Source organism: Papaver somniferum, chromosome 5, assembly GCF_003573695.1.
Source record: "Papaver somniferum cultivar HN1 chromosome 5, ASM357369v1, whole genome shotgun sequence".
Lineage (NCBI taxonomy): Eukaryota > Viridiplantae > Streptophyta > Magnoliopsida > Ranunculales > Papaveraceae > Papaver > Papaver somniferum.
In genome coordinates, this window is record NC_039362.1 from 89,157,854 (window position 1) to 89,185,100 (window position 27,247).

Sequence of the window (27,247 nt, forward strand, 5' to 3'; positions counted from 1 at the left end):
TCACCTTTACTTGCATCTGTCACGTTGTACTCTTTTCCCTTCGTCAAGATTTTTTCCCACTTGGTTTTCCTTGTCAAGGTTTTAATGAGGCAACATATTCGAGTCTAACTATGTTCTACGTTTGCGTAATATTGTACTCTTTTTCTTTAGTTCCGGTTTCGTCCCTTTGGGTTTCCCTGACGAAGTTTTAACGAGGCAATTAAGTTAGACTCATCGATCTTTGAAGATCGTATTGCATGTGATGAACTACATGTAAAGTACGAGACAACATGTGAAGTACTACATGTGAAGAGTTGTACCAAGGTTTTATCCCACTGGGTTTTTCCTTTTCAAAGTTTTAATGAGGCAATTGATTTCCGCACAAGTCATCAAGGAGAGGACGACATTTGAAGAACTATATTCGAAGCAATAAATATGAAGCACTGCATATGAAGTTCTATTGGACCGCACAAGAAAAACTATTGTAGGGCTTGTAGCCCATATAGTGTCTAGGGTCTTCTTCCTACTTATATATAAAAGGGATATATTTATGTAAAACAGTAATAGACTTCTCTGCCTCTTTATCTTCTCTATATTTTCCACTGCAATACAAATAAAAAAAAACGAGGCTCAAACTACTTCCGGCCACTGACTATCTCAGAACCAAAACCACTCCTTAGTTATAGAAAAGGGAGACAAAATTAAGAGAGAACAAATTAGTTATGGAAGTAACTCAGAGAAATTCATCAACCACTCTCTTTAATCATCTTGCCTCGCCTAATCTCTTTAATTCTCCCAAACAAAATTTATCATTTCCTCCCCAAATTGATACTATCTTTTTAACCGCGAAAATCAACACCACTTCACTGAAATTTCCAATCAAAAGAACGCCCTCATCCATTAGATGTATTGGAAACCCTAACCAAGAAGGAGGAATTCTATTGACTTGTAAGAATTGTAAAACCCAATTCAATCTCTCTCTCAACCATCCTCAAGCTTGCCGTTTTCACACTGCTCATTTTGGAGGTAACCCTTTATCAAATTATTATGCTTTTCATTTCTTAAATTTTAGTTTTCTGATTAATTGACCATGACATCCATATACTGTAGTTGTTGTTTATCAGTAATTTAGAAGGTAGACGAGTTTCAACCTTAGTTTGGATGTTAAGAACAATTTTACCACCCTACTTAGCCAATTGCGTAGTTCAATTGTTTCGAATAGCAAGAATAAGAGTATCGTAGGCTGAGAGTTTCCTTAATGTTTGTAATGTTAACTCAGTTCTGTAGAGGATATATACATACAAGATGGTGCAAAGTGTACGTAATGTGGGGGAATAGATCCATGATTTGTATCAGCATAGCGTCAAACAATTCAAAGCAAAGATCCATTAAGTGGAATTTGTAATGAGGTTGAGTATTTCAGTTATGTAGGTATCAAAAAGTTCCTGAATTATGCATTTCACCTATAAAGCACTGATCCATGTGATGCCTATGTGGAACTTTGCCAAGCTTATCCTCGTATGGGTCTGCATTTTGTACTGTGTGGTGATGTTTCTGGCAAGTTTCATCTATAGGACTAGTTTCGTTCACACAAGCTTATTACTTGGTTTATAGTTGATCAAACAACTCCGATGACAAGTTTTGGCAGTAGTTGACTCAAAAAGCTGAATTGACTAGTTTGGCACTAACCTGAAACGGCGAGGGGTATAGGTAAACTCCTACTCAAAAATATTGATCTTGGAGAGCTGTTATTCTCCTTGGCGAGTCATCCTTTCTTTTCATTGGTCGATCAATATAGAACTTATTTAGTGGATGCGACAGGAACGACATTCAACAAAATTAAAAGAGCTAGGCCAAAACACTTTCTCCCCCGAACGAAGCTTATGTTACGTAACAATGATATAGGTATGTTGAGGCCGATTATGGTATCCTTAACAAGAAATTATAGCCATTTGGGCGTAGCTAGTTTCAGTTAAATCAAGTTCATGACTTTACTTGTATGCTTCACAATCTTTACTTGCTCTTTACTGTTTATTGTTTTAAGTTGCCTATCAGTATACCCTCATAAACACAAAGATGCATCCACCTATATTTTTGCTTGACCTCTTGAAGTAGCTCGTAGTCGGTTCTTTTCCTTCTTTCTCATCGTTTCCTACAACACCTTACTGCAGGAGAAACTAAAAGAAAATTTGAAAGCGTATACAGCGGAGGTACCATGAATACACCAAATGGAGGTGTTATTCTGCAGTATTGGCATTGTTGTGGCTCAGAAGATCCTTCTGACCCTGGATGCACAGCAGCACCTCATTCTTCCTACGACGACTGATACAAAGTCGGAGAAAGAAGGTTCTTTTCATTCTTCTAGAAAAGTTCCTATCAACCCACAATACATTTCGAGTAATATTCATGCTTTCTTTGTGTTGTTTGTGTACAGCTTATGATGTATCAAGAATTGCATATAGGCTGTCAAATGTTGTAAATCGCCTTCCACTTTTCCCATTTTTGATCCAACACCCGATTTAACAGGGGAAACACTTGGCCTTCAGCCACCAGCTCTATCTTCCCTGTCATAGCATTGATGTCAATCAACATATTTTTTACATCATTTTGTAATTTCTATACTGCTTAAAATTGCATTGAAGTCACCCAAAACTAGCCCATGGATAATCGCATACTTTTGACATGCCATATGGTATGGTCCTGTTTATACTAGGGCTGCATTTTTTTTTCTTTCTTTCTGTGTGTTGTCCGCTTGTCCTGTGTATACTAGAGCTGCATATGGTCCCTCCTCTAATGGTGGTAAAAAATCATTCAGTTTTCCCATTTTCTATTAACACCCAGTTTAACTGCGCCGAAAGAACTTTGCCTTTCCAAACGAAATTTAGTTTTTCTGTTAAGATTTACAGTGAACATAAGAATAAGTTCACTCTTCTTGCTTTCTCTTCATGAAAGCAAAAAGGAAAAAATGCTCGACTGTAGGACAATGGGTAGTGGTTTATAGGTCCCCTCGCTAGGATCTTAAAGAGAGAGAGAGAGAGCCATCTCATCTCAAGTTTCATGCTGAGATAAAATTTCAGATCAGTAATGTGTCCAATGGAAAATGATATATATTCCCCACTCTTTACCCCACTCCTTCCCCGCCTATGTGTCATGCAGATATTGATTAAATCCAATAATAATGGATCCCCAGCTAATTTCAATCCAGGGGATTAAGGGCTAAGGCTAATCCCTATGGGTTAAATTGGAGTGTTAGATTGGCCAAAAAGTGTTGCAAATCAAAAAATAAGTGTTGGAAAAAAGTTAACAGTGATAGTTGATAGTTCCCTCTCCTACCAGGTGCTCGCAGTCCAACTATCAGCGAGATTGAAACGCTGAACCGTTCGACGCTCAAAAAGTGGTCTAAACGCTGAACCGTTCAGCACTGGGAGAAAATTTTCTGATCTAACGGCTGAGATTTAAAGCGCCGAACCGTTCATATGGTGGTCCCACTGCTAATCTAGCTGCTAGATGAGCCATCCTATAGGACTTGGAAGGTTGTCCATGCTCACGTGGATGGCCAATCTAGCAGTTAGATATCTAGCCCATAGAACTAAGCCTAAGAACAGTGCCACCTAATGACGGAAGTAAGCGCGAAAGTATAGCAGCTTCGGTGTCCAACTGTGCGAGTCTTTTCTTGTCAGCAGCCTAACTTTGATTTTGTCATCATTCCGACAATAATAGAAGCAACAGCTTTCATGTTTTAGGACCCATAATGGAATGTTGCTTTATTTAACTATTTAATGGATTGGTGCTGTAATGAATATTGACAGATTGAAATCCAAGTAAAGAATTTGGTGCCGGTGAGTCAGGTCACTGGTATCATCACCCAGTGACTTTAACACTATAATGACACCGGCCAAATCATCCTTGAAACAAGATTGTTCAGCCACATCTCCAAGAGAATGATGATATTGATATTGGCTTTTTACAAAGCAAATGTGTCCGGGACATATTGATGACAGCTACAGTCGGTGCATCCTGATCGGACTTTGCTATTTATAATTTAAGCAGTCTACGAGAGTCAGTATTGTAAAATGACTGTAACCTTGAGTTTTTTGTTTTTTTTACTGCTCAAAGAAGTACTCCAATTACCGCACATTTTTATTTCACATATGTACTGTGTACACATAAAGGGTTTTGATTTCATAATTGGCTCTGGGGCAGCAAAACTTCGTGTGTTTTATCCCCGGGGTGGTGTCAGGATTTTCTTAGGAAATAATCACTGATAACCGCGGGATAATGGATCTTGAGATATTATGATGAATAATAAGTAAACCAAGCACAAGCAACCATAATAATACGAGAAAGATAAATCAACTCACAAGACACAAGATTTATAGTGGTTCGACCAATACATACAACTTGTATATATTGTCTACGTCCACTTTGAGCCGCACCAACTCAAATTCACTATGAAGAAAAATGATTACAGCGTCGTGTGAATCCCAGCAAATCCTTGGTTACACCGCAACAATTACCCGAGACGATAACCTTGTCTCTTATTCCTCACCAATATGCTCTCACAACGAAACCCTAGCTTTATACCTAAAAGTTGTACAAGAAATATCTCACCGATCTCTTAATCGTTTTCTACACAATACAATTCTACAAGGCCTAACTACCTATTTATATAGGTTACAAACTTGGCCACCAAGAATTCTAGCCGGTTTAGGAAACCCCTTCCCTAAATAACCACGACTAACTTTAGGAAATAATAATTAGTCTTCAATAACTAACAATCTCCCACTTTGAAGACTCATTGATTGTCTTCCATTCTTCAACTTTGGATTGACGGTGCTAAAACATCTTCCTTGTTAGTGCGGTCCCCTCCCAGATCCTCATTATGAGAGACCAACTAAAGTCTTGCAGAGCTTTAGCTTGTCTGATGTAACTCCCTTGGTAAACATATCCGTCGGATTCTTTGAACCAAGAATCTTCTCGAGATTCAACTCTCCTTCTTCTAAGAGATCCCGAATGAAATGATAACGGATATCTATATGCTTCGTCCTAGTATGATAGGATGAGTTCTTGGCTAAATGTATAGCACTTTGACTGTCGCTAAACAGAACATTATCTCCTTGTTCCTTTCTCAACTCAGTTAATAATCCTTGTAACCAAATCATCTCCTTGCTCGCTTCCGTCACCTCTACGTACTCCGCTTCCGTAGTAGACAATGTCACCAACTTCTGTAAACGTGAGTTCCAACTCACTGCAGCTGACCCCATAGTATAAACATAACCGGTCGTACTTCGCCTTTTATCTACATCACCTGCGAAGTCTGCATCCACATAACCCCTCAAGATAGAACCACCTTTTCCATAACACAATGGTACGTTTTTGTTACCTCTCAAATACCTGAGAATCCACTTCACAACTTCCCAATGTTGTTTTCCTGGGTTGCTTGCATATCTACTCACTACTCCCACTACATGTGCAATATCCGGTCTCGTGCACACCATAGCATACATTAGACTCCCAATAGCCGAAGAATATGGTACGTAAGACATGTACTCCTTTTCTTCATCTGTCTTTGCACTATGCATACTTGAAAGACGAATTTGACTTCCAAGTGGAGAACTAACTGGTTTAGCATTCTCCATATTGAATCTTTTCAACACTCGTTCAATATATTCAGCCTGACTAAGCATAAGTACACCCTTAGCTCTGTCTCTTATGATCCTCATACCAAGAATCTGCTTTGCTTCACCAAGATCTTTCATAGCAAACTCACTTGCTAATTGTTTCTTCAAATTCTCAACTTCTTGTAGAGATGTTCCGGTAACCAACATATCATCCACATACAGTAGTAATATGATGCAGTCAGAACCATTCCTTTTGAAGTAACAACAATGATCTGCATTACACCGTGAGTAACCACTTATATGCATGAAGTTATCAAACTTCTTGTACCACTATCTCGGGGCTTGTTTTAAACCATACAAACTCTTCTTTAGCTTGCACACCATCTCTTCCTTGCCTTTTACTATGAATCCTTCTGGCTGCTTCATGTAAATTTCTTCATCTAGGTCACCATGAAGAAAAACTGTCTTTACATCCAACTGTTCAAGGTAGAGATCTTCAGAAGCCACTAGACTTAACACTACTCGAATAGTAGTCATCTTCACAACTGGAGAAAATATCTCGTTGTAATCAACACCAGGTTTTTGTTAGAAATCTTTCACAACCAACCTCTCCTTGTAGCGAATATCTCCATTTTCTTCAGACTTCATCCGATAAACCCACTTGTTATGCAACGCCTTCTTACCTCTTGGTAATTTTACTAACACCCAAGTGCCGTTCTCATCAAGTGAATTTATCTCATCCTCCATAGCAAGTTTCCACTTGCCTGAATCATCAGCCGCTAGTGCTTCCTTAATATCTCCAGGTTCGCCTCCATCCGTAAGTAATAGATAATTCAAAGCATACCTTGGGTTTGGTTTAGGAGTTCTTGACGATCTTCGTACTTCTTGTGAAACTGTAGGAATAACTCCCAATGCAGTAGAAGTATCTTCAACTTGTACTTCTCTGCCATCAACAACATCATGCTCTTCTTGTTCCACACTTCTTGCAAAAACATCATCAATATCGATATACAACTCCTTATCGACGTTGCTTGACCTGACATCTTCAACTTGTATTGTATTCCTGTCCTTGTACAACTCATTCTCATGAAAAGTGACATCTCTACTTCTAATAACTTTGTGACCCTCAAAGTTCCAAAGTTTATACCCAAAAGCGTCAATTCCATAACCAAGGAATATACACTTCTTTGCTTGAGCACCTATCTTAAACCTCTCACCGGGACTAAGATGAATATAACCAACACAACCAAAAACTTTCAAATAAGAAATATTTACCTTTTTGCCAGTCCAAACCTCCTCTGGTATCTTCATATCTAATGGACTACTAGGTGTCCTGTTAATTAGATAAGCAGCCGTCTCTGTTGCATGTGCCCAGAAGGTCTCGGGCAAACCAGACTGCAACCTCATACACCTTGCACGTGCATTCAACGTCCAATTCATACGTTCTGCTACTCCATTCTCATGTGGTGTCCTTGGAACTGTCCTCTCCAAACGAATTCCATTTGTATCACATAACTGTAAGAATTCTGTTTTGCCATACTCACCGCCGTTGTCTGAACTTAGACACTTCAACTTCAGACCAGTTTCTGTTTCAACCAAAGCTTTCCACTTCTTAAACACTTCATACACCTCGAAGTTATTCTTCATGAAGTAAAACCACACCTTCCTTGAGTGATCATCAATAAAGGTGACATAATATTGGAACCCGCTGTGAGATGCAACATCAATTGGTCCCCATACATCCGTGTGAACCAAATCAAGTTTTTCACTTCTCAAGTCTCTTCCTCCTCTGCTGAAACTAACTCGTTTTTGCTTTCCAAGAACACAGTCTTCACAAAAACTCATATCAACAGACTTCACCTTAGGTAGATATCCTCCCGAACATAGAATCTTCATGTTCTTCTCACTCATGTGCCTTAATCTTCTATGCCATAAGTTAGTGTCTTCACCACTACTAGCCACTGCTAAAGTAGTTCCATCTGAAGTCCGGTATAGAGTACCGACTCTAACTCCACGAGCTAACACCATATCCCCTTTCTTTACTTTCCAATTGTGTTTCGTTAACACAACTTCACAGTCATCATCACAAACTTGGCCCACAGACACCAAGTTCTTCTTCAAATTTGGAACGTGTCTTACATCCTTCAATTTCCATGTCGAACCGTTGACTTTCAAGATCACATCACCCAAACCGATGATGTCGCATGCTTCACCGTCACCCAAGAATACTTGGCCATATTATCCTTCTTTATAAGATATCATAATACTCTTATCACCCGTTGCATGGAAAGAAGCTCCCGAGTCTATAATCCAAGACTCATCTTGCTTGTCCTCAGAGAGTAGTAGAAAACCTTCCGTAATAATCTTCTTGTTATCAACAAGGACCTTCACCGGTTCCGCAGCTGCAACTACGTTGACCTCTTATTGATTACCTTTGTTTCCACCATTATTAACACCTTTGTTTTCCGGACAATCGCGCTTGAAGTGTCCTACTTTCTTACACGCCCAACACTCAACAACACCTCTAGGTCGAGATTGAGATCCCCCTAGACTTCCCTCTAGACTTCCATCTGGATTTGTTGTTGTTGTTCCTATTTGAACTCCTGCCTCTATCTTCATCATCCATACTTAAGGCCGAGCTTGAAGAACTAAAAACATAACCTTGTTCTATTCTTCTCTCCTCTTCAGCGATCAACCTTTGCTGCACATCATCAAGCTTCAACTTCTCGCTCCCTGCAGAATTGCTTATGGTTGTCCTTGCAGTCTCCCAACTCTTTGGTAATGACGAGAACAACCATAAAGCTTGAACTTCATCATCAAAAGTAATACTAACTTTTGAAAGCTGAGAAATAATTGATCTAAACTTCCCAAGATGTGCTGAAATCGCTTCGCCTTCTTGCATCTTCAGATTAAATAATTGTTCACACAACATAATCTTCCCCGAGGATGATGACTTTTGATACAACTTTTCAAGTTTATCCATAAGATTCTTCGTACTAGTTTCCTCTTTACGTTATTGTAGACTTCCTCCGTTAGGCATCTACGGATCACGGCTACACACTTGCGATCAAGAGTATTCAATTCATCGTCTTTGCGTGCTCCCTTTTTTCTTAACTCCACCCAATGGATCAGCAAGGTTTTTCTCATATAGGTAGTCTTCTATCTGAGACTTCCAAAACGCAAAGTTCTTCCCATTAAAAACTTTAACCCTAGCTACCGTACTTTCGTTATTATCACTCATAACTCCCACTCCAATCGTATTACGATAAACCCTAAAGCTCTAACCCGAGCTCTGATACCAGTTGTCAGGATTTTCTTAGGGAATAATCACTGACAACCGCGGGATAACGGATCTTGAGATATTATGATGAATAATAAGTAAACCAAGCACAAGCAACCATAATAATACGAGAAAGATAAATCAACTCACAAGACACAAGATTTATAGTGGTTCGACCAATACATACAACTTGTATATATTGTCTACGTCCACTTTGAGCCGCACCAACTCAAATCCACTTTGAAGAAAAATGATTACAACGTCGTGTGAATCCCAGCAAACCCTTGGTTACACCGCGACAATTACCCGAGACGATAACCTTGTCTCTTGTTCCTCACCAATATGCTCTCACAACGAAACCCTAGCTTTAGACCTAAAAGCTATACAAGAAATCTCTCACCGATCTCTTAATCGTTTTCTACACAATATAATTCTACAAGGCCTAACTACCTATTTATATAGGTTACAAATTTGGCCACCAAGAATTCTAGTCGGTTTAGGAAACTCCTTCCTAAATAACCACGGCTAATTTTAGGAAATAATAATTAGTCTTCAATAACTAACAGGTGGCTCAAATTGGCACCATCTTGTGATGCCTCTAATTTTTACCTGTATCTGTTCTACTGAAGGCGCTCCAAAAGGGCCAGAACTTACCCACATTATGGTCTCCATGAAATGTAATTATGATTTAACAGCGCCATCTTGCATCACATGCGTGCAGCACCCTTAAGATGGGGGACCTATGAGCTCAAATTGGTCCTCCAATCCAACCAGCCTCTCCTACAAGTACAAGTAGTTGTGTAGTGGCAAATATGTATCTTGTCGGTCATCAACCAAAATTACCAATTTTGGTTGTATTTATTGTTCATCTCCTTATACTTTTTGGTCGGAATCCTATGCAAGGTACATTACAAGACATGAAATGAAACATTGGATATATGTCGTCTTTTAGGTGTTTTTTCTCGAAGACTGTTATTGGGGCGTCACACTCCTCTAAAGAGGCGTCACCTAATAAGACAAAAACGGGTCACTCATAAGTAATATGAAAAACTCCTTATTTTATATAATTTTGTGATGATCAAACAACCCTTGTTTGGCTAATTTTAATTTAATTTAATTAATTACGCCTAGGTTGGACATATAGCAAACCTAGGCGTAAAATTGGAATTACGCTTGGAAATCAACTAAACCTAGGCGTAAAATTGGAATTACGCCTGGAAATCAACTAAACCTAAGCGTAAAATTGGAATTATGCCTGGAAATCAACTAAACCTAGGCGTAAAATTGGAATTACGCCTGGAAATCAACTAAACCTAGGTGTAAAATTGGAATTACGCTTGGATATCAACTAAACCTAGGCGTAAATTGGAATTACACCTGGAAATCAACTAAACCTAGACGTGAACGACATGCAAATCAAAGTTTACGCTTGAATTGAACTAAACCTAGGCGTAAGTTCTTCAAAAACTAAATTACGATTGAAAAATCTAGTACCGTACCCAGACGTAACACTAGCAGAAAGTAAATAAAATCCTAGTTTTACTTTGATTTCATTCGATTTAAGCACAAAAACGAGTACAAAAAGATGGGTTTGTTCGATTATTACCTTACATACACCATGGGTTGTTGTTGAGGAGTTTGAAAAATTCATTCTTCTTCAATTGATTGAATCGGTGGAATGAGTTGAGGATGGAGTTGAGGTTGATTGAGATGTTGATTACCATCACTAGGATCAGTTTGCTTCTTCCTCATCTGTTTTTATTAGTTTTAATTGAAGGGTCATTTTGGACAAATTGCTATTGAATCAAAAGTATCCCTTAACCAGATTTTTGGTCACCAGATATCCAAATGACACCCTTCTAAAGGAGTGTGACGTCCCAATAACAGCCTTCTTTTAGGAGTGTGACGTCTAAAATTCCCGCATTTAATTTATTTTAAGCACAAACCAAAGTACATTGGTTCAAGACCAATTTGATGCATGTATTGATTGCATTTCACATTTTCTTTGTTCGTGGTTTTGTGTTTCTGATTTAAGTCAAAACATGCTTTGATATGATCTTGATAACTTTTGAGTGGAAAATCTATATGATAAAGCCTTATGAAAATGGCCAAATAAAATCCAAATCCACGACAGTGTCGATACAGAAAAGGATGCTAGAACATTAGTGTGCGACTTGAAACAAGGAAAACTGAAAAATCTTCAACACCAGCAATAATGAAAAAGCTGCACAGTGTTGGAAGCAAAACCACACATAATCCAAACATGGCGTTTAATTTGTGCGGTTCAGAAAAAGTCAGTCGACTGCACTAAATGCTGGGTCCTGCCCCTGATAACATGTACTCTGGGGTCTTTGAGATCGACGTCGACCCCTCAACGAAACGTTAGAAGTGCAGATTTTTCTTGTTTGATATTATGGTACTGATTTGCAGATACTAATTCTTTGGGTTGATCGTAACTTAATCCGGGTTATTGTATACACTGGGGCACAAGATATTGTGTTCTCACGGGCAGAACAGAACCCACCGCAGAAATTTGTTGCATCTGGACTTTTTGGTGGTGCGCCCACGGTCCACCGCCTTCTTTGAACTATCTTAGATGGAGAGAGGCACGTGTATCATACACTAAAATTAATTATCCCAGGTCCTTGATGGCATTTAGTTTCTAAAATGTTGGCCAATGCCTATTTAATGACGATGGTCGACTGCCATGATCCAGCTTCCGATTGATGTCGGTACGTACTCAGGATTTGGATACTTATTGAGCTTAACTATACCGTACTTAGTAAACATAAGATTACGACAATTGCAATCTCACTGGTCATAGATATTCTTGCTTTAACTCCTCCAATCTCAGATATGCAAATTGCGTTGGGCACGCTCTTGTTGGATATTTTCAAGGTTTGCCGCTACGCAGAGTTATACTTTGTAAAACCTAGAAGTTTCCATTCAAAATTGAACAGACGCGTCTTTTCCCATAAGCCACCATTAATGGATTTTGGAAGCGTCTGTTGGTGATGAAACGACACTACCAACATGCATGAATATCACTATAAGTAGTGAAGATGTTCTCCCATTCCAACACATTAAAAAAACAATTTGTTTTCTTCTTCTCTAAAAAGCATCATCATAACCTTATACAGTGTGTTTCTTGGTCGGGTCAAGGAAGTACAATCCTTGAATTCGATTACGGTGTTAGGGCTTCATTGAATCCTGAAGGCATAATTCGAGAGACCGTTTTGTACTCACCAAATCTATTGGGAAAGGTCGAATTATTGTCTAAAAGAATCGAAAGAGCCTTGAAGTCAGGGGTACACCATTTTCTGTTTATGTTTTCATCCTCTTGTTTAACCCAAAATTTCCTAACAGCTCTTACAAAATATGCTTTTCAACGTCATATCCAGCAGAATCGGTGGACATCTCCTCACTCAAACGCCCACACTGCATTTCTCCTCTTGGCAATCCACTAGCAACCTAGTTTCTTTTCCCTATTCTTGTATCGTTGTTTACTTTGATTTTTTCCTTCTCTGCCCCAGGGACGGGCCTAGCAAGGGGCTAATCCGGGCTATAGCCCGTCCCTATTTTTTGGTTAATAAAAATTTTGTATAGAATTTTTTGTAAAATTAATAATTAGCGCTCCCCTATTTATGTTTATCCCCTTGTAGTTAATAACATAAATTATTTCTAGTCCAAAATTGTTTAAAATATAAAATTTTCTTTGTCACATCCATTTACTTTCCTATTTTTTCCCTTGTTTTATAGGCAAACTTCAGTTAGCCACTAATTATATAACCCGTTCCAAAAAAATTGCCGCGGTCTTCGACCGCATTCGCAACTAGTAATAATCTAGTCCTAGCCAAAGAAGATTTCTGGGTCCGTCCCTGCTCTGCCCCCTGTTCAGGCAGTTCACCGAAATAAAACTAAACAAATTTATACAGCCATTTAGCATGTGAAAAAAAGTCACGTGCGTTCTCTCCTCGTCATTTTGCATGCCACACTTTGGGCCAGGTTTCCCCACCAGTTACGTAGTATTTATTTAACCGGTTTTAAGGTGGGTGAACACAAAGGTAGACAGTGCAGGTCTACTTTAATGGGTACCGAACTCGGTTAGGTTCCTGTTGTGTCCCGTAAGTGTTAAAGGCACGCGGGACGTTACTCGACCTCTTAATTTTTCCCTTTCTTTGTTCAAAGGGAGCTGATTTTTTTTTTATTTGATCGGACAAGGATATGAAGCTGACGAGTTCGAGCTCAAACTTCTTTTGGACAAAAAGAAGTTAGGTTTCTTTTTTGATTTGATCCTAAATAATATGGTGCTGACTAGAGAGTTTCAAAACTTAGGTGATCAATATCATTGTTTATTGGCTTTACCACCGTACTACGGTGACATGACAAAAAAAAAAGGATCCATAGTATCTGCAGCCTCCCGGACTTGATATTCATCATTTTAGAAAGCGGGCGGGGGTAAGGGATCTCTTTTCTGCAACGTAAAAAAGGCGAAGCAGATTTGACTCGACACAACCTAATGATACATCCAATACCAATGATCTGTGCCTAGAATGTGTTGCTAGAAAGACAGACAAGAACGAATGCGACTCGGGGCTTCCCTTTCATTACTTCTTTCACGACGAGGGAACCACGTCCGTATCAGTCGAAGGAAGGCCCTCCCTGAATCACTTCCGCCCCGTAACTCCCATGCCTTTCTTGGTCGGACCAACCCAACCGGCAATTTCCGACAAGTCTTTCTGCATTTGGAGAGCGGAACTACAAGAAAGCTTTTTATGGATAACCAATCCATTTTCCAATATAGTTGGGAGACTTTACCCAAGAAATGGGTACATCAAATGGAAAGATCGGAAGAAAAAAATAGTTAATTTTGTATATGGGTCTAAGACCTAGACCTAGTTAATTTTGTAATCTTTTGGTTCCCCTTCTAATCTCATTGTACGTGGCTCTAAATTTTTCAACTACAAAAGGGGAAGTTTGTCAAGGCGGAGCCAGTTTAAAGTATGGGCGCACGTCAGTTGCAAACCCGGTTCTACTGGCTCCCAAGCCTTTTTTTTTAAAAAAAAAAAATTTGGCTTCCAACCCAATATGTACTTAATTGTACCGCTAGCAAGACTTTCGCTTCGTCCCTCACTGTGGATACTTTATTTTATCAACAAAAAAATCAATTAAGCAGTAGTAGTATTTATTAATACAAAAAGTCTTTACAGACCGAGCTGAAAAAACCAGGTGAAAACCGCCACACACAAACCCACTTCTGCACTTATCCCGAAAGGCTGGATCCACAGAGACACACAAATAAATAAAAGAAAAGAAACCCACAGAAGCTGGATCCACAGAGACACACAAACCCACGTAGGCGGTTTTTAACTGGTTTTGTTTTCTGGGTCTGTAGATAAGGACTGTTAGTAATGTACGACTTGTTTGGTATTCTATACTTTTTCTTACACATGCCCGTACGACTATGCTAATCCTAAGATTTCTAATACGTCTATACCTTGTAATTGGAAACCTCAGGGCCCTCAATTCGGAAACCTCAGCCAACCTTTAAAAGTTTGCTACAGCCTATGTAAGGTACATAAATAAAAAACTATGTCCAAATTTTGCTTTGCAGACGGGTAATATCACGATTCACGAGTGGTGCAAAGTTCATCGGACTTGTGAGCATCACATATAAAGTTAGTTTCGCGTGTCTGCTGGTTTTTTGTTTCTCTTTTCAACTTTTACTTCAACTTCAACTAGACGTAGCAACAGGGGCATTGGAGTGTTAGTTCCTGACATGTAAAAGTTGGAGCAAATAGTGAATTGGTACAAACCTTTCGGATCAAAACCGAAAGCTGAAACTTATAAGGGTGTCGGCGGTATTAAACAATTGCCTCCATTAATTGCCATTTTTCCGAGTCATTGTTTGTTTGTAAGAATATATATCTTCTTCTACTGAAACTCTAAACAGAGAAAACTCTGTTTATTTTCTCTGTTTCTCTCTTCTCATCTTCTTCAACACAGAGGAGTGAGTAAGAGTGAAAGGGATAGACTGAGAAGAAGAAGGTGTAGCCATGGCTAGGAGCTTAACATGTAAAACATCCATGATCATAATATTTCCATCTCTCGTACTAATATTTATCTTATTCACATCACTTACTCAACAACATCATGTTAGTTATTTATATTCATCTTCTTTTCCTTTGCACCAATCCTATGTGAAGCAATACTTCCATTCTTCTCCTTCATCATCAACTAATGGAAATCTAGAGCATGAACCCATATTATTAAAAATCTCTCCATCTCCTTCTCCTTCTCCTGCACCTTCAACTGCACCTGCTCCATCCCCTTCAAGCACAACTTCTTCAGCTGAGTCATCTTCAAATCATGACTTCTTTAATGAACTTCTTTCGAATTCTACCAGTTCTAACACTGCAACTACTGATAGCACTGTGAAAGTTATTAAAGTAAGCAAAAACTCTCTGTTTCTCTAAACAAATCAGATTTTTCATCAGTTTTTGAGTTAGCTTAATCACTTTTTTTATGCGCGCATGATGATTAACAGATGAAGACTAGTGTAGACAAAATCGAAGAAGGTTTAGCGAAAGCTCGAGAAAACATACGAGAAGCAGTCCGATCTCGTAACGTAACAACATCAGATGGTAGAGATGATTTTATTCCTAAAGGAGCAGATATCTACAGAAATCCATATGCCTTTTATCAGTTAAGATTTACCTTAAACCCTTAACCATATTTTTTAATTCAATACTTTAATCACTTTAACATATACTATATTATTGTATATTTTCTTCCTTTAACATCCTAATTTGATGATGACACAATCTTAAGAGATACAAAATCAAATACTTCAATGAATGACGATGAAAATAGTAAACGGGTCCATTACTAGGATTGGATTTAGAATGAGTACAAAAAAGCAACAATGGAGGATTTTGGTAGCACTAGGGCACCACCACCACCTAAATTATTAGGGAGAGGGCCTGGGGCATTGTTTTTAGTGCGAAAAACACCCAATTTGATGACATATATAATGATGAAAAATCTATCTTTTTTCCGTTTTTGAGTGGGGGTAATGTTCATAATTTCATACATCATCTTTACCGATTCTCCTCTATTTATTCAGGGTCCTGGTTGTTTTTATCTTCAAAAGAGTGTATACAGTTAGTAACTTCTTGCTTTGTTCTTTTTCAATGGAGGGCTTCTTTTATTAGGATTCCATTTTGGTGGCCAAAGGAATAAAAGGGCAGTCCCTCTAAGTTGTGGTCCATTGACCACCAAACACCCATGTTTGAGTTTTCTCCTTTGCTTACTTTTTTGTGCCTAACTTTTTATCTCTTTGTCAACTTTCTTTGATTCTTGCTTAAAGATTTATAGAGCACCCCCTTCAATTATCTAACTAGTAGACTATCGTATATATCAAAAGATAAGGTAGTACGAAATTTTCAGCAAATAAAAAGGATTCTTGGTTATTTATTACCATACTGTCAAGCTTCAACCATTTCATATGCAGATATTAATTCACCCAACGAGTAATTTCAGAGCCGCCACTTAATTTTTGCATAGACGACAGATCTATATGTGGCTATGTCCTGTAATCTTCCTTTATTACCATCATAAATTTTGCAACTCAGAAGTTGTGGGGACTTGAAATGTTTGACAATAAATGTTGGAGATCAGAAGTTATTTCAAAACTTTGAAATATCCATCGTTCTGAAATCCAACACTGGGGTATGGCTTCACAGAAAATTTGTACATGTAGTCCATTTGGAAGCCTTACATCCCTTCGGTAACGGGTAGAAGTGAGTTTGAAACGAATGACAACATCTAACAGTATTTTCTTTTTTTTTTACGTCTAATAAATTATATACTTTTTGTGTAGAGTAAAATTACTACCATGGATTTGGAGTAAAATCGGTTTCTAAAATTCTTTTGTCTTTGATAAAAATTATAGGAGTCATATTGAGATGGAGAAAAGATTCAAGGTGTGGACGTATAAAGAAGGAGAACAGCCTTTAGTACATGATGGACCTGTAAACAACATATATTCGACTGAAGGACAATTTATTGATGAAATGGAAAGTGGGAAAAGCTTGTTTATAGCTAAGCATCCAGATGAAGCTCATGCATTTTTCCTACCGTTTAGTGTTGCTAACGTTATTCGTTATATCTATAAGCCAATTACTAGCTTCTCCAGGGACCGTCTTCAACAGTTCGTTGAAGACTATGTTTCTGTTGTTGCGAATAGGTACCCGTATTGGAATAGAAGCAGCGGTGCCGATCATTTCATGGTTTCTTGTCATGATTGGGTAAGGAATGGAACACGGTTGCTTTATTGAGGTCATTGTATACGAATCCGTTATCCCGGTGCTTAACGCATACTTGTTCTTACCTTTTTGATTTTGCAGTCACCCCAAGTCTCTAATGCACATCCGGACCTATTCAAAAATTTCATTAGAGTTCTATGCAATGCCAACACCTCAGAAGGATTTCGACCAGAAAGAGATGTAACTCTACCGGAAATCAATCTCCCGTTCGGCCTTCTAGGTCAACCCATGATCAGCAACCGCCCGTCAAAACGTACCATTCTCGCGTTTTTCGCAGGTGGAGCTCACGGGAACATAAGAAAGGTGCTACTAAATGAATGGAGAGGTAAAGATAATGACGTTCAAGTTTATCAATACTTGCCCAAGAACTTAAATTACTATCAATTAATGGGCAAGAGCAAGTATTGTCTGTGTGCAAGTGGATATGAAGTTGCTAGTCCTCGAGTAGTGGAAGCAATACGCGCAGAATGTGTTCCGGTTATTCTATCAGATAGTTATGTGCTCCCATTTAGCGACGTTCTTGATTGGAGTAAGTTTTCAGTTAATATTCCTGTAAGGGATATCCCAAAGATTAAAGAAATTTTGCAGGCGATACCATTACGTAAGTACTTGCAAATGCAGAATAGATTGAAACAAGTTCAAAGACATTTCTCTGTCAACCGGCCAGCAAAAAGATTTGATGTCATTCATATGGTTCTTCATTCGGTATGGTTAAGAAGGCTTAACATTGGATTATTATCTTGATTTTTTTGTTTCAATAATAGTTAATTAGTGAAAATTCATGTAGTCTGTTTTTTCTTTTTTCTGTTTTTGTTTGGTAAATTTGATTGTAATTGTAAATACATGTACTAACCATCCTAATCCTATCAATAAAAATTGAGATATATTGGATGGTTAATCGATGACTTAACGCGGTAAAATTCCATAAACAGTAAAACTTCGATAAATCGCTAAAATAATAAAATTTTCTGGTCCCACTTAGTCTTGGATAAGATAAATTTTAACTCCATAAGCTAAAATAATAATTTTCTTTACTCCCAACGTTATTAATTTATCGAAGTTTTACTGTACGGTGTTCTCATTTTTGCTTAATACGTGAATATTGTTAGCAACCTTAATCATGCTAAATACCAACGGAACAAATTACAATTCAAAGGCACCAAAGGCCAGCACCACAAAGGGTCATTACAAAACTTGGATAGAAAATACGAATAATTAGGAAATTCTAGCCGAGTTAAAAAAAACTGGTCTAGAATCGGCCATCACATTACCATGATGTATACATGTTTTACCGGTACCGTACCTGATGTATATTATATATGGTTTTCTTTCTAGCCAAGATTATTGAATGCCGTATGATTCAAGCCTAGCTGTAGCGGCGGGTTCTCAATTTTGCTATATGTAGTAACTTCTTCAGAGTTCAGGCTTTGGTAAGAATTTGTGTTACTTAGAGTTCAAGCTAGGTTTAGGATTGTTTATTTACCCGGTCTGTAAATATTACTTTTACGATTCATAATAACCTGTTTGAAAGAGAAACGAAGAAAACAAGAATAACTGATGGATACAAGCAAAGGAAGTGACTACAATACAGGCGGCCATGGTTGTCTAGAAGGTTATGAATTGATTTTGCTTGACATACTAAGTAGACTTCCGGTGAAATCACTCATGAGATTCAAGACTGTACACAAATGTTGGCAATCGATAATCGAAGAAGATACCTACTTCAGAGATTTGCACCATGCACGACTAGAAACACGTCGACATTACAATGGTGAAAACACAACTACCACGCTTCTCATCTTTCCGGCCCGTATTTCTAAAGAACCAATAGAAATCAAGATGATTTCATTCCCGAATAATCAACAACAACAAGATGGATCACCAGAAGAAGCGGCTGTCATTCCTACGTTACCATGGCATTGTTTTACTAGTGATGTAAGGTTTCTAAGCTACCCAAGACATAGAAGTATAGAAGGGAGCTCCATTGAAATCTTGCTTCAGGACAGATCGACTTGTAGACGTATGCTGGAACCTGTATACGGTTTGGTCTGTTTTATCAGTTTTAAAGATCACGGTTGTGTTCTCGTTTACAACCCAAGCACTAGAGAAAAAACTTCTTGGATTAGAACAAGAACAAGTGCAGTACTTGAACGTCTATATTGTGAGCATAAAACGCTAGAAGGATTAACTGGAAAAAAATTAGAAGTACTTGGTTGTAAACCAGGAGATTATTGGAGTACTAGATACCAATGCATGTTTGCGTTCGGATTTGATTTAACTACCAGGAACACAAAGTATTATGTGTATATAAGATTTTCACGGAAGAACTTGATTATATTAGCGAACATCATAACGGTTTCAAAATGCCTGAACTGCGGACTAGGAGTCGTGAAATCGTTTGTGAGGTCATGACAGTAGGAGAGAACACATGGAGAAAGATTGATAATGATCAATTCCCACCATACATGGTACCTGCTTACATTCTGTACATGTGAATGGTTCTATATACTGGATGTGTTATTACGAGAACACAAGATTTGAAGTCGTAATGGCATTTGACGTTGGAAGAGAGACGTTTTCATTGATATGTGTTGGCCATTTAATCCTTGATCTTGTGAGTTGAGTTCTGATTATAGGTCTGAGTGGGTTCAAAAAAGGGTTAATTATCAATTAGCAGAAGTCGATGGACATTTATGTCTATTAGACACAGAGGGGGATGATTTGCTAAACATGTGGATCTATTACGAGGACGATAATGAGGACAACCCAAATGACCTGTCCTTGGGATAAGTTTTGTTATTTAGCTTTTAAAGCCATCCCCGGTACGGACTTGATTATCATAAAACCCTTTCAAGAAGAAAGCTCCAGAGGAAAACCTATAGAGGATGAATGTTTTGACTGTTATGATCGAGCAAAGAAGAAATATTACAAAACACACGTCCAAACAAAGTCAAACCGTAGTCTTGGTGTCCATGGCTTTTATGATGCAACAACTTTCTTCGAGACTCTATTCCCTGTCCAGCGTAACAAAGGAATGACGCGCGCATCATCTCATTGATCAGCTACAGCCCCGTAAAGGAATTCAAACTACTTATTTGGAAGTCTTGTGTTTTTTTTATGCATATATATATATATTAATTGGGTGAGAGTGTTCTGGATTTGGCTTTTTATTTCAGGGTTTTGCATATAACCAAATAATGATGATGTATAGTTTGGTGTGATGTTTTGATAAACTCCAAAATTTTACTTATCATATTTGAGAAGTGCATCACCTCAATCATTGTGACGGGACTATGGCTACAACAGACTTTGTTAATTTTGAGATGTGGAATCCCTCAATCTAATGGTTATAATGAGCCAGGATTTATATGCTACCGGGTCAAATAAATTTTATTAGGACATTCGCAAAAGAAATTTTTTGATCCATATTATTTTTGATCCATATTAAGCCAGTTAATAAATAAACGGGATCCATGATATAATGTTTTTAGGTTTGATATTCTTTGGCTATAGTTTGGCCATAGCCAAGAAAAACGGCCTCCTATAGTGCTTGATCTAAAACAAAAATACTCAGAAAATACACCAAGAACATAAAAACATGATTAAACTAAACTAAAAAAGAGCTATTAAACAAATTTTTGGCTACCCAATTGAAAGTCAAAATCATTTTTTTCTAAGTTGAATTAGAGTACCACTTTCTACTTAAAGATTTCAACATTCTACCTCGTACAAATATTAACAAACCCACCCACCATCTCGATGCAAGTGCATATAAAGAATAGCGTTCCCAACTTGAACATATTTTTCCTTAGTTGGACGACCTATACAGACTCTTTTGATCTGGTCAAGGAAAAATACATGCAAGTCGGAAAGGTTATTCTATCTATGCGAAAATTGATCTAACAAAATAGTGATGATCTTCCATCCTCAGTCCTGTTCATATATATATATATATATATGCTTGAACCTCTTATAAAATGCGAAATTCTAGTACGAGATAAGTGTTAAAAATATTAATTAGTATTTTTTACTCATTTTCCTGTCCAAATAGGAATCTTAATTTTGAAACTCTAACCATCATGCAATAATCCAGCCATTTATCAGCCTTAAAAAATATGCACTAGATCTTTACCAAATTTTCATTATCTCGATTAACTTAAAAATCGATTGCATATCTTGCAGAAAATTAGGGAGTATTAGTTATACGCATCGAACAGTTGTATAAAAACTATAGGAGTCACATTGAGATGGAGAACAGAACAGCCTTTAGAACATGTTTGGCCTGTAGATAACATATAGCTAAGCACCCACATGAAGCTCATCATCGTGCATTTTTCCTTACACGGTTGCTTTTATTGTCATTGTATTTGAACACATCCTACGAATAAATTTGATCGTGAATACGTGTAAATATCCATCCTACCAATAAAAGTTGAGATGGTTAACCATGATGTTTTCATTTTTGCTTTGATCGTAATTTGTATGACCTTTTTGACAAATCACAAGCAAAATTTAGTTCTTACAGACATTGATTCTGTTACCAGCCACATTACATGTTTAGGCCTTGAAAGCAAGTTTACTTTGGCCATCTTCCTGCTTTTGGCTGAGTGACGTTTCTCATAAGAATCCCTTCTACTTTTGTACCTTCCCTATTATGTTTCAATTTCTTAGCTCATATTCTACTTTTCCCGAGTGACATCTCCGCTTCTGCTCCTCCTCTGCCTGAAATGCCAGTAGCAAATACCATCAACTCATGAGACAGAGGAAAAGAACTGAAAAGAAAAAGAGCAGATCTGCTTGACCCTTGTACTAGATGATTATTTATTTTTCAAAGTTTCTTGTTCTAATTTTTAAAGCTCATAAAACGATAAGTACCCCTGTAATAATCATATTCTTTTTAAAGAGTGTCCATGGAAGTACTTTCGATTCTTCTGTTGAGACCTCCAAAAGCAAGCAAGTGCTCCAAATGCACAGCTGGCCAGAGCTATACCCAATGCGGCTCCTAAGGGCACTGCAACTACATTTGTTGACGCAACCATTTCATCAGCCATTGACGAAGCACGTCTATCTTCTTCCAATGAACTGTCCTTGTTCAAAGATACAAGCATTTTCCCATAATAATTAACCAAAAACTTGTACACTTCATCCTTGTTCCAATCAACCGTATCATTCTTTCCCCTGCTTGGTTGGGAGAGATAACAAGAAGGACAAAGCTGTTTCGGAGGCCATATCATCTTCGGGAACTTTGGGTCACCAGTTTTATGGGTTGCTTCTTCTTTGATTAGCCTCTCGTTTACTTGATTATGTGCAGTCCACAACCACAATGCAAAGTCAGTTGCTTTCTTGAAAGGGCTAGACACCCTGCCGAAAAACATATTCACAAAAGAATTCAAAGAACATGAAAATGTCGGTCATTAATTTTTTTCAACTTCAATTGGGTCCAGTCTATAAATCAGCTTTCAAATACCATAAGAGACTGTTACCTTGAACACATATCATAGAAGTGCTGGCGGCACTCCTGACAAATAAAAAAGTCATGAATGAATTCACATGTAGTTTTAAACGCAAAATCGCTCTCCCCGACTTCAATTCTCACAGAGAGCGAGTGCAACAGAACCCATAAGCCACAGCTGCAAAAAAGAGATGTTAGATTACTTAAGCCATGCACAGACAATCTAACAAGATGTCTCACGGAATGCAACTATCATTTGGGTAGTTAGCTGTTGAGAAGCTTGATAGCACTATTAACATTTAGGGAACAACTGAAGAAAGCAATGCCAGTACCAAGATAGTACAAGCTTCAGTTAAAGATAAGTTAGCGACTCCTAGGTCCTTCTAGCTCGGCCTTCACGTAAGTGAAATGTGACTGAAGTTTAGACATCAAACCTGTTGTCACCTGAACTTATTCCCGGGATGACTTGGCAACTAAGACATCTATTGTGCAGTCAAAGGGTGTGTCAAGCGTTTTGAATAACTTATCTTTTGAAAGATGGAACTTTGACATGAAAATACTGAATTTGCTTAATCGAGACTAGAGAGAGGGCCTACAGAAGGATGCTTGCTTTTTCGTATAATGTAATAGGATCAACTGCACAACCAAAGATTTAAAGGATGAAGTTTAAGGGTGTGTCTTGATTTAGTGTGTGTAACTGTGCATGTATGCACCAGTCAAATATAAGACATTTGACAACAGGTCAAGAAATGATACGGAAGAATATAAATAATTGGAAAAAAAAAACATTACCTAAATCCCCTAGTTTCATTCTTGCTGCCTCGACAAAATATCTGCAATATAGTAACCAGTGGATCTAGAAAGAATCAGGGATTAACCTCGATATACAACAAAAGTTGGCATAGAGAAAAAATTGTAAAGAAGATATGTGGATTAAGAACTTGTGATCAATAAAAATAAGTACCCATGTCACTATATGGTAATGTTTGTTCAACCATTAATGGGTAACTCAACTTAAGGTTACGTACTTAACAGATGGCAAAAAGAAATGTATAATCACAACATATTTTTCAGCACTGTACACAAGAAGAAACTCAGGAAGGGTTATTATGTTTAATGTTGCCTTCTTTGTAACTCAGAAAGGTAACAGTCCCTCTGGTGAAAGAGTAACAAAATAAAAACTACGGAATTTTAAAAACAGAAGCAAGTGATTATCTTTAGTATTGTCTTCTCTCTACTTTCGATAAGTAATAAAGCACGACTGCAAGATCATCTCATTGGTCATTTCTACTCGTTAAGTTTCACTTTTAGGATTTGATCCTTGGACATTGATGATGCCAACCAGCACCCACACAATAGATTTTACAGTTTCAAATGTTGCGGCATTTCCAATTCTGTTTTAGTTGTCAAATGAATAAATTAGTTCCACATATCTATAAGACATATACTGTTCTTGTGATCTTTGAGAATTTAATCCTGTAATAGATATAAATCATTCTTTTTAAACACATTTTAAGGCTTCATTTAAAATGAAAGAACAGCAGCAAATGGCACGTGTCAGTTTACACCTTTACACTTACCCAATATCCACGAGGAACTTCTTTTCCACATACTTGAAGTCCCTGGACTGCATCCATACCATGAGAAACATTGGGCTGTTGTTTATTACTGGAAGACAGGTCTGAAGGCCAAAATTCGTCGAAGTTCACAAGTATATCAGCGCTTCCCTTTCGGCACCTGATAGAAAATGTGACTAGAATTAGTAAAGGATTCATGTATGCATCTCAATGTACACATCAAAAAGCTTAAGTTCACCTCCTAGAAGGGTGATGAGCCACCAAAAGTTGAAGAAACCCTTTAAGTGAAGGTCGAGTCAATGAGTTGACCATCTGCAAAATGAAACGAATCAGATGCGGGTATGAAGTCATGCCGCTTATAGGAGATTCAAAACTACAGAATATACCTTGTGCTCCAAAATGATGTCAAATGCACTTGAGGTTGCTTCCTCGACATCGTAAACAGCGCGAACAATCTTTCATGAACACAAACTATAAAGCATCACATACTTGAATAAAGAAGTGCAAGATTAAGCAAATTGGAGCAGTGCTATGTCAAACAGACCTGTCTATGGTCCGACACATTTATTGTGAGATGCTCATTCTCAAACTTTTCATCATCCAAGTTGTATGAGCTGTAAAAACAAAAGAATAATATGAATACCGAAGCACAAGAGCTTTGTGCCCTCTTGGAGCTGGCAACTACTAAAGAGCTACCAGGAAAAAATGGCATATATGATATCCAACAATTACTTCATCCCATATAAAGAGTAAACAACAAAATAACACCAGGTTAGCGTGCAAGAATGAGGAACGCGTAGACTGGTTTGTGACTCAGGTTTTAACCAACCGTATAAGCACGAGTTACTCGGAAACTAAAGTGGTGTGACTTGTGTGGAAAACTTAACCAGTGACGATGGAAGAAAGGTGGTAAAATGGAAGGGAAAGGGAGCCGTTAACAACAGAAAAACTGAACAGCCAAAACAAAGAACCCTCTTCAAACAGCAACTGGACAGAGAGAAAGTAAAAATACCTGGCCATACGCTTGTTTATCCAATTAAGCAAGCGATCAGCTGTCCGTCCATCATCAATGGCAATTATATCACTTTTCTCTTTTGGATCCCACTTACTAACAGAAACAAACTTAGAAGGAGGTCCCCACAGAAGCATAGGATAATATGTTACTGAAAATGAATCACATAGCTTTGTATTTATCTGCACTGTCAAACATTCAAAAGTAGAGGGACTAATCACAAACTATTTTTAAGAAAATACTAGAACAAGCATCACTTTAGGGTCTTTTGTGCTTCTTTTTTTCAGCAGACATGATATTGTAGACAAATGAGCCAACTTGAAAGACGCAAGAATAGTTGTTGTTTTTGTTTCTTTTTGCAGTCTCCAACAAGCTATACAAGGTAGTGAAAGACTAATAGATAAAGATCATAAATCGCAAAACTAATGAAGAAGAAACTACCCATGCTAGTTTCCCCAGTACATTTTCAATTAGAAACAGCCACAGTACCTTTTCAGCACAGTCAACTCTTGCCATGAGTAAACTCCCAGGATGCACTGCTTCACGGCCATTGAAAAGCCTTGCAACCCTTTCATATTGAGGCTGCATAATTGTCAGTCAAGAAAGCAAACCGTCAGATAATATGATGCTTTAATAAACTACCAGTAATTCAGTAAGTACTGATGATGAAAAAAAAATGCAATAATGTACTACATAATTTACATACCTTATAATTCCGGCAAGCAGGACACCTGCAAAACCAAGAGCAGTGGATTACAATTCAAATTGATCTCATAGTGGTATATAATAATAATAATAATAATAATAATAATAATAATAATAGCAATAAAGAGAACCAACAAAACCTGTTTCAGTAGTATTAACTTTATCTACACACGCTTAACCAAATTGATATATCTCTAATCTCTGCTATAATTTTCACATTTCTACCACATCAAGAAACCAAAAATGGTCCCTTGCTGCACAACATAGTTATACAACTCAGCACTAGCACAGATGCTACCCATATTTCTACCAAATACACGCGACAACATACGATTCAAGATAAGCAATTTGGTAAACATGACTCCAAGTCTCCAACTTTATGCTTGAGTAAGAGTTCTTAACCAGTTAAACAAAGCATTTTCCAAGGTTACCCACACTTTTTTTTGCTGTTGTTCGATCATATATTAGTCAAACTTGTACCAATTTTGAATACTGATCGAAAATGCTACACGTTTTGAATCGGGAATTGGGTAAAAAATCAATAAAAAGACAGAATATCGCCCAACTAGATTCAATAACAAAAATAACTTACACTTCCCTTTAATAAAATCAGAATTGACCCGAAGATATAATAGAAAAAGAAACAGTAGAAACGAAGATGTACTAACCAATGAGCAAAGAATTCAACAATAGCAAAGGAAGCTGGAGTGTCTTTAAGAACCGAATCAAAATTTGTTGTATTCAAATCAACAGCAGCATCAGGAAGATCAGTATCATCACTAATAACTCTAAGAATCGATCGAGATCCAACCGTAGATGAAGACACCTCTAAACAAAATACAAATAATAATAAAAGAAAAACATAATGATAAACAATTGATGTTGCCATTGAAGATCAACGAAAATTTAAGATTCTGAGATTGAATTAGGGTTGATTCGGCATCATATTCGGTTATGAATCTAGGGCGTAGTACTGAAGAAAGAAAGAAAACGTCAGCTTTACAGAAGAACTGTCTCTTAATTTCTTTCTTCAGTCTTTTGAAACGTTAATGTAGATTCAGATTCTGGAGGTCCAAATAGTTGAGAAAGAAAGAAAAATGAGTGAGAAGCTAATTCTAAATCGGTGCTTCACTTTTTCGTTTTATATCACAAAGACCCTTGTACTTCTGTAGTTTACCTTTTAGGGCTTTATAAAATTATAAGTAGGCTTGTCAACGGTACTTATCGGAACGGATATTGCCGTTACCATTATCCCTATCCGATAGGGATTACGAGATATTCGATATCCGACGGA

The 27,247-nt window shown here is 37.7% G+C and overlaps 3 protein-coding genes across 4 annotated transcripts; 2 read left to right on the plus strand and 1 right to left on the minus strand.

Moving 5' to 3' along the window:
* The first annotated feature begins 561 nt into the window (after nt 1-561).
* Nucleotides 562-2,712, plus strand: LOC113282163. Its single transcript, XM_026531113.1, has 2 exons — nt 562-1,005; nt 2,151-2,712. Exons 1-2 carry the CDS (start codon nt 702-704, stop codon nt 2,303-2,305), a joined length of 459 nt encoding a protein of 152 aa, XP_026386898.1. The 5' UTR covers nt 562-701; the 3' UTR covers nt 2,306-2,712.
* Nucleotides 2,713-14,646: 11,934 nt separating this feature from the next.
* LOC113282164 (probable glycosyltransferase At5g20260) lies at nt 14,647-18,008 on the plus strand. Its single transcript, XM_026531114.1, has 4 exons — nt 14,647-15,329; nt 15,428-15,585; nt 16,835-17,189; nt 17,289-18,008. The coding sequence occupies exons 1-4, from the start codon at nt 14,937-14,939 to the stop codon at nt 17,949-17,951; spliced, it is 1,569 nt and encodes a 522-aa protein (XP_026386899.1). The 5' UTR covers nt 14,647-14,936; the 3' UTR covers nt 17,952-18,008.
* A 3,447-nt stretch (nt 18,009-21,455) lies between these two features.
* Nucleotides 21,456-27,035, minus strand: LOC113282165 (sulfhydryl oxidase 2-like). Of its 2 annotated transcripts, none has more exons than XM_026531115.1 (12): nt 26,622-27,035; nt 25,955-25,979; nt 25,738-25,830; nt 25,249-25,430; nt 24,781-24,850; nt 24,623-24,691; nt 24,475-24,548; nt 24,240-24,396; nt 23,452-23,492; nt 22,691-22,837; nt 22,128-22,568; nt 21,456-21,929 (listed from the first exon to the last, which is right to left on the minus strand). In XM_026531115.1, the coding sequence occupies exons 1-12, from the start codon at nt 26,840-26,842 to the stop codon at nt 21,887-21,889; spliced, it is 1,563 nt and encodes a 520-aa protein (XP_026386900.1). In that variant the 5' UTR covers nt 26,843-27,035; the 3' UTR covers nt 21,456-21,886. The 2 variants fall into 2 exon arrangements, with proteins under 2 accessions (XP_026386900.1, XP_026386901.1); XM_026531116.1 differs by having other exon boundaries at nt 22,083-22,568; nt 26,622-27,034.
* Nucleotides 27,036-27,247: the final 212 nt, after the last annotated feature.

Coding starts and splice junctions, on each gene's coding strand:
- LOC113282164 (XM_026531114.1), top strand. CDS start 14,937: ATGGCTAGGAGCTTAACATGTAAAACATCCATGATCATAATATTTCCA. Junction 15,330..15,427: donor GCACTGTGAAAGTTATTAAA/GTAAGCAAAAAC, acceptor GATGATTAACAG/ATGAAGACTAGTGTAGACAA. Junction 15,586..16,834: donor AATCCATATGCCTTTTATCA/GTTAAGATTTAC, acceptor TAAAAATTATAG/GAGTCATATTGAGATGGAGA.
- LOC113282163 (XM_026531113.1), top strand. CDS start 702: ATGGAAGTAACTCAGAGAAATTCATCAACCACTCTCTTTAATCATCTT. Junction 1,006..2,150: donor TCACACTGCTCATTTTGGAG/GTAACCCTTTAT, acceptor ACCTTACTGCAG/GAGAAACTAAAAGAAAATTT.
- LOC113282165 (XM_026531115.1), bottom strand. CDS start 26,842: ATGGCAACATCAATTGTTTATCATTATGTTTTTCTTTTATTATTATTT. Junction 24,549..24,622: donor ACATCATTTTGGAGCACAAG/GTATATTCTGTA, acceptor TTCATTTTGCAG/ATGGTCAACTCATTGACTCG. Junction 22,838..23,451: donor AATGAAACTAGGGGATTTAG/GTAATGTTTTTT, acceptor TCTTTTTTGCAG/CTGTGGCTTATGGGTTCTGT.